General features: G+C 59.8%; 1 protein-coding gene across 3 annotated transcripts; it reads right to left on the minus strand.

Moving 5' to 3' along the window:
• Window positions 1-510: 510 nt before the first annotated feature.
• On the minus strand, window positions 511-10,718 carry HAP1 (huntingtin associated protein 1). 3 transcript variants are annotated; one of them, XM_057715133.1, is made up of 14 exons: window positions 10,183-10,718; window positions 9,091-9,703; window positions 7,989-8,068; window positions 7,495-7,611; window positions 7,219-7,385; window positions 6,769-6,871; window positions 6,626-6,692; window positions 5,153-5,283; window positions 4,697-4,771; window positions 4,224-4,358; window positions 4,013-4,104; window positions 3,690-3,728; window positions 2,581-2,954; window positions 511-1,330 (listed from the first exon to the last, which is right to left on the minus strand). In XM_057715133.1, the coding sequence occupies exons 1-14, from the start codon at window positions 10,267-10,269 to the stop codon at window positions 1,284-1,286; spliced, it is 2,127 nt and encodes a 708-aa protein (XP_057571116.1). In that variant the 5' UTR covers window positions 10,270-10,718; the 3' UTR covers window positions 511-1,283. The 3 variants fall into 3 exon arrangements, with proteins under 3 accessions (XP_057571116.1, XP_057571115.1, XP_057571117.1); XM_057715132.1 differs by lacking the exon at window positions 511-1,330 and having other exon boundaries at window positions 2,303-2,954; XM_057715134.1 differs by lacking the exons at window positions 511-1,330; window positions 4,224-4,358 and having other exon boundaries at window positions 2,303-2,954.
• Between the last annotated feature and the right edge of the window lie 240 nt (window positions 10,719-10,958).

Genomic DNA, 10,958 nt, shown 5'->3' on the forward strand with positions numbered 1-10,958 from the left:
AATGACTTGTTTTCACATGCTGTTCTAGGTCTGCTTCTGGGGGACCTCTACTTGAGATGGCAGTGACCCTCATTCCTGCTTTACCCTTCGCAGCTGGGCACTGAGTCAGGATCCCGGGAGCAGAAAGGATCAGGAAAGGGGGCTTGTCTGAGCATGCGCTCTGGGGGCTTGGGTTCAAATCCCATCTCCACAACCAGCTGACCCTCAACTCTTGGGAGGGTCACTTTACCTGTCTGGGCGTCCATTTCATCACGTGACAACCGTTTACCAGATCACCTACCACCCCCCCCCACCAAGAGGGTTTATTGATATTATGTATTTAATAATAAATAATAAATAATAAAGCCCCGGCACATCATTCAATACTGGAGCCCATCCTCACTCCACAGCTTTGCCCCACCAACACACACACACACACACACACACACACACACACACACACGCACACACGTACACTCCCTAAGAAAGATGGAGGAGGCTGGGCCACGTAGCGCACAGGTCCTTTATTCCCTGCACCGGCACGTACATGGGCTTACAAGCAACAGGAGCGCGAGAAGCACTGTGGGGAGCAGGGCAGATACCTATGGGGGTCCCGAGCCCCCGACTCCAGCTGTTTATGAGTAAAGGGTGGGAAACGGCAAAACATCTAGAACGAGGAAGCCAGAGGCACTGAGGAGAGGGCGTGGGGGGAGTGACAGAGCCTTGGGAGGGAGCCTGCACACGCACAGGCCACAGGCGGAGAGGCGGGGAAGGGAGGCCCTCCACAGGGCAGAGGGAGTCCCGGCCCACACAGACGCTTGCTTCCGGTTACACACCGTACAGTAATTAGGGACTGAGAAGAAAGGGCCAAGAGTGGGGAAAGATGACCAGGTCCCTAAAAGTCACCAAGGACTGGGGAGCCACCATTAATTTGGGGGTCAAGGGGTGAGGGGCATATAGTTAGAGGGCTGCTCAGAACTACTTCCTACACCCAGGGCCAGAGCCCTGCTCCCAGCTCAGAGCTGGGTCTGGTCGCTGGTGGGCCTCCCCATGGGCCGCTTACGCCCCCTGGGCCACCACGTGCTCCAGGCCCAGCAGCCACAGCTCTTGCACCAGCTGCAGAACAAGGGCCAGGGTTCCTTCAGCCTGTCCCAGAAGAGGGTCGAGGCTTGGGCCCTCAGGTTCTGGCCCAGGTTCATCAGGACGGAGGGTGGGCTGGTGACAGACCGGGGGTCCCCGTTTCACAGCAAGGGAAGGCGGGTCTGGGGAGGGTGGGGCTTGGCCAGGCAGCGGAAGGAGGGGCCTCAGGCTGTCTGTGAGGCCTCCGCAGGCTGCTGGGAAACAGCAAAGCCTGGAAGAGAAGGAGGTGGATGTGAACTGGGGGCCTGAACACAGGCCTGGCCTGGGCTGCAGGCAGGGGCTGGGCCTCGTCAGCTACATCAGAAAGAGACAGCCACAGTTCATAGCTTTGCAGGTTGTCCACTGCCTGGCCACAGAGGTCACCATTCAGTTTACAACCTGCACAACCTTACACGGCAACCCTGATGAGGCCACTCAGCAGTGACCAACGGGCCATCAGAGTCAGGGCAGACCAGATATAATGGTGAGGCTGCCAACCGGTTATAAACTTCACGGCTGACCCAGCAGGCCAAGATGGCACCAGGATAGGGTTAGAAGGGAGGGCGTGGGTCAGGGAAGTCGTTGTGGCATAACAGCGAAGAAAACAGGTTCGGTGACCTTGAACAAAGTACTTTGCTCTCTGAACCTCAGTTTCCTCACCAAATGGGGAAATACCTACCTACGGGGCTGTGAGGATTAAAGAAACCAATTCACATCACTAAATCATCTTTGACATCTCCGTGAGCTCCTCGAGGCAGGGCTCACGTGGCCTAGCACACGGCCTGTACTCAGCAGGTGCTGCTCCCCAGCCTTCGGGGCTTCCAGCCGGGGAGAGAAGACCCTAAACCCCTCCCCGATCGCCCTGTAGGAGACCCCAGCCCACCTTCAGACTCACCCAGGGGACTGGTCCGACGGTGGCCCTTGGGTGGAGGCCTTCGTCCCAATGGCTTGGGTGGGCCCAGAAGGCCCCTATTCCCCCCAGACCCTGGGAGGGTGGTTGGCCCTGTCCTCCTCCAGCCTCTGAAAGTCCTGGGTCAGCACCCCGGCCTGCTGCTCCGCCATCCCGCCCCCCACGTTTGTTCTGGCCTGTTGCTGCCACTGCTGCGGGTCGGGGAGCCTTGGGGATGGGGGAAGTGGGGGACAGGGAAAGGGGGCGGGCAGAGACAGGAAGCTGAGGCGCAGTTGGCGGGCTGCACTCCTGGCCCTGACCCCCAGCCCAGTCCCCAAGAGCAAAGAGGGTGGAGATCTGGAATCCTATGCAAATTCCATGTAAATAAGCATGGGGGGGGCATAGCTCCCCCTGAGGGGGACCTGAGGTGCCTATGCAAATGATATGCGAAGTCCATGCAAATCAGCATGCTGGGCGGGGCCGGGCCCGGGCAAGTGAGAGCTTGAGGGGCTCACCTACCCTCACCTTTCATCGGCTTGATGATCTGCAGCTTGTCCGGCTGGCCACAGTGAGGCCCCCACGGGAGCACTCACCTTTCTGGAGCATCTTCTGCCTCAGCTGCCGCCTGTAATGGGCGTCCTGCCAGTTGGCTAGTTGCTGGAGGACGTATTTCATGTCCAGGTGTGAGGGGCCCAAGCCGCTGGCTTCCAGGGCTGAGGTCACCACGTTCATCCGCGTTTCCTCATCCAGTTCTGGCTCCACCTCCTCCCAGGCCTCGGCCTCCTCGGACACCAGCTCTGCCTCTTCCGTCACTCCCTCCTCAGCTGGCACTGCCTCTTCCGTGGCCCCCGGTTCCTCCTCCCGCACCAACTCCTCCACAGGCACGAAATCCTCAGCGGACATCAGCCCCTCCTCGGCCTCGAGCCCCTGCTCCTGCTCTCGCTCCTCACTGTAGCGCAGCTCATATCTGGGCAGGGAGACAGGAAAGACTTTCCCTACCCCCCAAAGCCAGAGCCCCCCTCCCTTCACTTCCCAGGACATCTCCAGCCACTGGGGCTCCTGCTCTCTGCCCCGGTCTGCACCCTGATGGTTACTGGCCACTTCTGTCCCAGCCAGGGGAGAGGGCAGCTGGGTACCAGCCTCAAGGCTTCAAACACCCAGCCTGTGCCCCTGGTAGAAAGAATAGTCACCAACACTTCATAGGCCCTGCCGTCCCCCAGTAACACCACCCTGCTGCAGGGAACAGACCCGCAGGGAATAACATCCCCTCTGTCCCCCTCCTTCATTATTTAACCTTCACAACCCATCCCACATCCAGTTGCCATAGGAACAAATCCATTTCAGTAAGGCTCAGACAGGTCAAGTGACTTGCCCAAGGACACACAGCCAGTAAAGGGATCAAGATGGGACTGAGTCCCAGCTGTTCCCAGCTCCTAGGCCAGTGCCCACTTGCTTCTCAGGCCCTGGTCAGGTGAAGGGAAGGTTTAACGGTCCCGAACTGGAGAAGCCTCAAATCAGACGGCCACCTAGAGGGCAAGATTTGAAGGCAAAGGGGACAGCTCCTTCCCAGAACAACTCTTAGCCCAGCCAGCCCGTAAGCAGGGCGTTCTCCAGGGTTGCAGGGTCTCAGAACCAGCAGCAGGGGGTTGCCTGGCTGCGGAAAGGTGAGGGCAGGTGAAGGGGCAGCCCCTGGTCAGCTTACCCCAGGTCTGACATCTCCTCTGGAGTGACTTCATAATTCCTTCAATAGAGAAAAGCACCTTCACTGTCCTGAGGCAATAGGAAACTGAAAGTGCGAGATCCCTGGGGCCCCATCATGCAGAAGAATCCCAGGGAGAGATGATGGACCCAGAGGCGTGCACAGAGGAAAGGTGCTGAGTGGAAGGGGCGGGAGGAGGGGCAACACGGGGAAAGGGAGGTCAGAGCACAGGGCGGGGGCCGCGGGGCTCCCCCCAGCAGAAAGGCTGCTGCCTACCAGGTAGGCAAGAGAGTGGGACAGGCAAGGGCCTGGGACCCAGAGCCCACCTTTCCATAAAACACACAGGGTCTGAGATAATCCTCCTTATAGACATTCTGAGCTCCTCAGTCAGGGTCTCCTGGAAATTAGGAAGTGCCTCCTACAGTGGAGAGGGGGGACATTACTAGAAGATCCCCACAGAACCCCCCACCTGTACCTCCAGGCACAGATAGACACAGGGCACACAGAGGTCAAAGGCGGGCAGCCGGGGGGCCTCACCAGAGGTACAGTGTATGTGTAGTGGGTGACAGAGCCCGTGGACGCTGGGGCTTGCTGGCGGAGGGTCTTCACCTCCTCCTGGGCCTCAATCAGCATGCCCCCACACTCCGAGTACTTCTCCCGCAGGTCCTGCAGCTGGGAACCCGCCCACAGGTTCTGCTGGAACCCAGGTGCACCCAGCCCAGACGCCTTGCCCACTCTCTCCCCAGGGGGCTGGGAAGCCTGGGTGAAGAGGCAAGAGGCCCAGGCTCTAGACTCCCATAATGATATGCGGCGTCATCCCCAGACTCCACTCCACTCAGACCCCAACTGAGAAATCGCCACCTGCCAGGCCCTGTGCCAGAGCCTGAGGGTATGAAAAGGACAGACGCAACCCCTGCTGCAAGGAGCTCATCCTCTTATAGGAGAGTCAGGCGGCTGCCCAAGGGCCCCGGGTCCCCTGGGGTGGGCCAGGAGCCCAGGGAGAGCCTCACCTCGTCCTGGAGCTGCATCTGGATTTCTTTCTCCGAAGCCAGCTGCTGCTGCAACTTCTCAGTCTCAGCCCCATACTGGAAGAACCCAAGACCAGGGAATCCCCACCTCAGGCCTCCCCACTCCCGCGTGCCCCCTGCTTCCGGCAAGTCTTCCCAGGCATATCAGTGAGCCTCTGCCTGCAGCTCTTTGAAAAAGAAGTCACGTGGACTAAGGCCAAAGAAGGTGAGGGAGTCACATGGCCTGTGTCCTGGAACACCCTGTATCTCTCTTTGGGTTCGGTCCCCCACCTGGGACGAGGGCACAAGATGAGGGCTCTCTGATGTCTCCTCCAACTCTGACTCTGACACAGAGAGGGACCTTGGGTCTCAGCTCCACGGGTAGGGGCAGGGAGAAGGCGGCGTGGGTCCCAAGGGGCCATGATAGGAGAAAGGAGTCCCACACACGCCCCGACGCACCGACTGGCAGCACTGCTGCAGCTTCAGGATCTGGGCCCGCAGCTGGGAGACCTCTCTCTGCTGCTGTTCATAGTTCTCCATCCTGAGCGCCAGCACCTCCGACAGCTCGGCCAACTGCTGGCTGGCCTCCGCTGGGGAGGAGTGGGAAGAGGTCAGCTCTGGCTCCCGGGGCCCTCAGTCTCCCAGACGCCCCTGGCCGCCTGCACCCCTCAGCTCCCGCTGGGTACCCGGGGTTCCACAGGGCTTAGCATCCCTCACTCAGGTCTTCTTTTCAATAAATGTTTATTGACTGACACGGAGCAGGGCACTGGGCAAGCAGTCAGCAAGACCTGGCCCCAGCCCACACTGAGCTCAGGACTAGTGCAGAGACTGAGGCAAAAAGAAATCACAATAGTGCATACTATGGACCAGTGTAAAGGGGCATCGGGGGGGTCACAGCTGCCGCACCCAGGCCAGCCTGGCAAGGTCTGAGAAGCTAGGACCTCCGCAGGGCAAATGGGGCTCACCCAGCAGGAGGGAAGACAGGGCCCAGGCAGGGTATGGAGAGGCCCAGAGGCCATCACAGGACACCAGGAGGGAGTGGCTGGGGCAGCGGGCAGGGCCCAGATGACAAGCGCTGGGGTAGGGAGGGAGGGGTTTATCCTTCGGCCAATGGGGGAGTTCTTTGGGTGTTTTAGGCAGGGGAGTGACCTAGTCAAACCTGGTTTTAGAAAACTTTGGGCTGTGTGCAGAAGGGCCTGGAAGGGCAGGAATGCAGGCAGAGAGACCAGTTAAGAGGTGGCCTAGGTTAGAGGCAGCTGGGGTGGGGAAGAGGAAAGAGACCAGAGCCTTTCCTAGGAGGCAGAAGCAACGGAATGTGGGGACCGGCTCCTACTCCAGGGGCCTGGGACCAAGGGGGCCATTCAGGGAACCCGGGGGAAGGAAGGGCAGATTTGGAGTGAGCGGAACAGCATGAGTTCAGCTGTTGCCACCCTGAGTCTGCATCTCCCCAGCCAGGCCTGAGCTCCTCAGGGACAAACGCTGTGGCTCACTCATCCTCATAACCACACAGCCTCTGCCTGATGCACGACTCTCAACTGCCCCAGGCCCAGGGCCTGGTGGGGGGGGGAGCCATAGGGCTGGACTCTGGCAGCTCATGGCTCCCTCCATTCCTTGCTGCCAGCCCCCTCCCTCCCCCTCCTCAAATAACAAAAGGAGACAGGCTTGGCAGATCCCCATAGCATCTGTACAGCTCTTCACAGTTTGCACAAAGCACTTCCTCAGCTGTAACCCCTGGAGAGGTCAGCAGGGCCAAGATTATTAATCCCCATTCTAAAGATGAAGGTTCAGAGAGGTCAAGGAACTTGTCCAAGCTCACGCAGCTAGGAAGTATCAGAGCTGTGACTTGAACTCAACTCTCCAAACCCCCGAGTCCTGGGTTCTTCCCTCTGCTCCTTGGGACAGCCCACTATCCCAAGTTACAAGTTCACGTACAAAACTGCTCCACACAGTCCAGGATGAACATCTGCTCCTCTTCCTCAAGGTCGTCGAATTGAGAGACCTGGAGGAACAGAGAGGAAGGGGCAGGGGAGTCAACACCCCCGTCCACGGGCACACCCTCTTCCCCCCATCCTCACCTCCTCTCGCAGCTGCTCGTTCTCCTCCTCCAGCAGCCGCAGCTGCTCCTGTAGCACCTCCAGCTGCGGGCAGTGGTGCGACTCCCACTCTGTCAGAGGGGTCCTTGGGGAAGGGAGTGATGGGAGTTGGGGTGCAGGGGCTCAGGGGACCCAGTTCCCAGCCCACCCAGTGCTTCCCCCCGACCCTGGACTGACCATAGTGGTCTCAGCCCCAGCAACCCCACTGGAAGGTACATGGTGTCCCTGTTTGAGAACAAGGAAACAGGCTCAGAGCAGGGGCCACCCAGGTGAAAAGGCAGGACACTCGTGGGGAATTCCCTGGCAGTTCGGTGGTTAGGACTCGGCGCTTTCACTGCTGTGTCCCCGGTTCAGTCCCTGGTCAGGGGAACGGAGATTCCACAAGCCACGTGACATGGCCAAAATTAAAAAAAAAAAAGGCATGACACTCACAGCTCTGACGCTTCATAGGGATGATCATGCCTCTGATCTTCTTCCTCCCCCTCTTCCTCTTCCTCCTCTTCAACTTCATCCTCTTCCTCCTCCTCCTCTTCATCAGAGTCTGAGTAAAGCTGAAGGAGGTCATCCCGCAGGCTCACCTGGTGTCTGAGATGTAAAATCTGGCGGAAAGAAGAGGAGCCCTGGGTGAGAGTGTGGGCAGGGGCAGGCGCAGATCCCAGCATAGTGGGATGGAGGCACGCCCCTCCCTGCGCCTCCCCACCCAGGTACCTCCTCCCTGGCCGAGCCCAGCATGGCTTCCAGCTTGCTGTTCTCCTCCATCAGAACACTGTTCTGTTTCACCAGGGACTGGCCAATGCGAGCTGCCGTGTTCAGGTCCCGCTCTCTCTGCAGAGGGACCCCCATTCATGGGGAATATGTTCCTGGTTTCTGGGATCTCCCAGACAGGTGGGAGAAGCTAGAGTAGCTACGCTACTAGAAGAAACCCTCTTCATCCTCTAGGTCTCCCAGGTGCCAGACAAGAGCCTGTCACGAACCCACTGTGGGACCTGACTCAGTTTCCCCCATGGAAAAACAGATCAGACCAGATGGTGCTAAGAGCTCTTCCAGCCTGGACATCCCACATCTACCTTCCATAAGAGGAACCTCCAGGTTGGCCCCCAAAGAGGTAGCTAGGCAGGAAGACTTGCTACGCCTACAGACATAATTAAAATGGGAGCATGGCTAAGGCTGGGGCTGACCAGGGTAGGGAAGGCAGCACACACCTCCTCTAGCAAACTTAACATCGCTTCGACATCTTCTTGGGTGATCTTCTTGACCGGAGGGGGTAGGTCAGGACACAGCACTACAAGAGAAAGCAGGCAGTGGCATCAGGAAAAAGCAGGCATACACATCCCCACACACTACTGTTTTCTGCCCTCAACAGCAAGGGTCGGCAAGGAGGGAGAAGACTGAGTTCCCTTCCTGCCCCCAATATCCTCTCCATACCCCCAGAAGTCAGCACTCCCGTCCCTGCTCCCAGGGCCAACTGGACTCTTTGTTTGTTTGTTTGTTTTCTCTGGAGGGGCCTGCGTGGGGTAAGGAGATCACAGTCCTACAGTCCCTGGAACCTAGGAGAATGGAGGCGGCTAGCGGAAGGACCACGCCGACTGACTGACTCATCACCCCTTACGCAGGGGGCAGCCTTGGCCAGCTCATTGGAGCCTCGCAGGTCATAAAAACAGACGCAGTCTCCTCACCCCGCACCTGTTGCGTGAGGAGAGGCGAGGGAGACTTCTCTAGCACTGGGGTGGGGGCCCCCTGAGCCTGTAGACCCAATCAGGAGGGCTCCAGCGACCCAGCAGAGGGTAGGAGGGAAGAGGAGACGCAGCATCTGTCTGAGACTCCGCCCACCCCCAAGATTGTGGCGCGCGAAGCCCGATCTTGACCCCGGCAGCCAAGAGCTTGGCAAAACCTCCCCCAGTGCCCACCCACCTGACCGTCGCTGGCGCGGAGGCCCAGCGCAGGCTCAGAGCGCACCGGGCCGCGCCCTCCTGCAGCCCCCCGCCTCTCCCGGCACTGCGGTAGCCTCGGGAGGGGGGCACAGAGAGTGCGCAGATCTGCAGCAGCAACAGGCGCGACGAGGGGGGCGGGGGAGCGCCCGAGCCCGGGGACCCGACCCACCGACGGAAATCAGAGAAGGGGAGACGGAGATGGGGGAGAGGGGGCCAGAGAGGCGCCGCAGACCGTGACTTCGCAAGGGTGGGCGGAGAGGTGGGACTGAGTGCCAGAGAGAACGGGGCGCCCGGACCCGACGGGGCCCCCTCCTCCCTGCTGCTTCCCTAGTCCCACCCGCCACCCGCTCCGGGAGCCCGGGGACCCAGTTACCTTCCTCCAGCTGCCGAATGAAGGCAGCGCGCTCGGGGCCGGACACCCCAGGCCGCCGGCCGATGTAGGCAGCCGGCGTCTTCCAGATGCCCGCCGCCTTTCCAGTCCCCAGGCCAGTGGCCCGGGGACCAAAAGGCCCTTGGACTATGAAGCGAGTCCACGGCGCGTCCGAATTGGGCACCGACTGGGCATTCCGCTGGACGGCCGAGAATGCGGACGCGCGCTGGGCTCCTGCCTCTGATCCAGCCTCGGAGGTCGGGCGAGCTCCCGTGGAGGGTCCCGAGAAGGTTGCGGATCTGGATCCTGCTCGCTGTCCTGCCGCCGGTGCCTGCACAGGGGCAGGTTCAAGCCCGGCGGAGGGCTCTGGAGCGGGACTGGCTGCGGACGGAGGAGCAGGGGTGACTGCTGCCGGATCCGCGGGTCTTGGCCGGTCCCGGGCGGAATCCCGCCCAGACTCTTTTGCGCGCATCTTGAGTCCGCAGTCGGCTGCCGCACCCGGGCCTTTATAACCTGTGCCTGGATGCGCGCCCGCCGGGCCGTACCACGCGCGGGAAGGGGCGGCCGAGGAGCAACTTGTGGTGCCCGGGATGGGGTGCAGGGACGCGGGAGCGAGCTAATGGGGACGAAACAGAGCACAAAAGTAAGAGAAGACAGAGGAGAAGAGGCAAGTGGACGTTCCAGATGGTTCCGCGGGCTTGGACTCCGAGAGCTGGGCTTCTCTCCCCTCTCCACCTCCGGAGAATGGTTTTGCCCAAAGCCGCTGCTTCCCCGGGATTCGGGTACAGGGACTCGGAGGTCCCTAACTGGGGGCACAGACTCGCTCAGCTCCAGCCCGAGGCTTTTCGGCTGCCTTCCCCGGATCCGACCTGTGAGTTGGGGCCTTACTGCATCTTTTCGCCGTGGGCTGGGAGATAAATCCAAACTCCAGTACGGTCTCCACGCGCTGCCCCGTCTGGCGCGTCAAGATCCTGGCGCTCACCGCCCCCCCCCCCCCCGCCCGCTTCCGCCGCTTGACAGTCCTTTTTCTTATTTCTTAAGTCGTCTTATTGCTTTTCCTCATTCTTTACCTCCGCCCTCATTCACTTTGCCCACCTCATACCACGCTGGCAAACACCTGTTCTTATGGGAGACCGCACTTCTGTGTCTCCGCGTAAAGACTCCTCCTCGGCCCCAGGGCATCCTTTATGTGATGGCTGCAGTGATCACACTGTGTCTGTCTCCGAGACCAGACCTGCGCCCCTTCAGCAAAGGGAGCGTGTCACAGGACAGGATACCTATGAGGGTCGCCGTAAGTCCTGAATGAACTGTGGAGCCGCAGAGGAGTCCAGTGGCCATTTCTGTGCCTTTGGACCTGAGGAATCTACAGGCCAAAAAGAGAGAGCTGCCGCATTGATTCTTTTAAAGCCTTGGGATCATTCTTCCCAATTTCCTTCTCTTCAATACCGTCAGTCACCAACTCCTGCTTCATTTACCTCCTAAACACTCCTCAAATGTGCTGCCTCCTTTTCAGCCCTTCTGTTGTTGAGGCCTCATTCTCTCTTCTAGATTTTTGTGAGTCTATCCTGCCACCCACCCGACCGTCATCCACCTGACTCCATCTCTAACCCATCCCTCTCACTCATACCCCTCTCCAAGCTAAGGGATTCCAGGAGCCCTTTTCCTACAGTCACCTCGCAACGCGGGAGCCCAGGACAGAGGCTGTGCCCAAGGTCTGTCCCTGGGACAGGCTCCTCTTGCTGACAGCGTACTTTGGGGGCCAGGTGCCCATGACACAGCCTGGAACAAGAGGCACAACCCAGGAAGGAGGATCAGAGTGCCCCATCCCCAGCCATCCTGTGGAGAAGCACTGGGATTGGAGTATTTCCTTC

The sequence above is a fragment of the Hippopotamus amphibius genome, chromosome 17, assembly GCF_030028045.1.
Source record: "Hippopotamus amphibius kiboko isolate mHipAmp2 chromosome 17, mHipAmp2.hap2, whole genome shotgun sequence".
NCBI lineage: Eukaryota > Metazoa > Chordata > Mammalia > Artiodactyla > Hippopotamidae > Hippopotamus > Hippopotamus amphibius.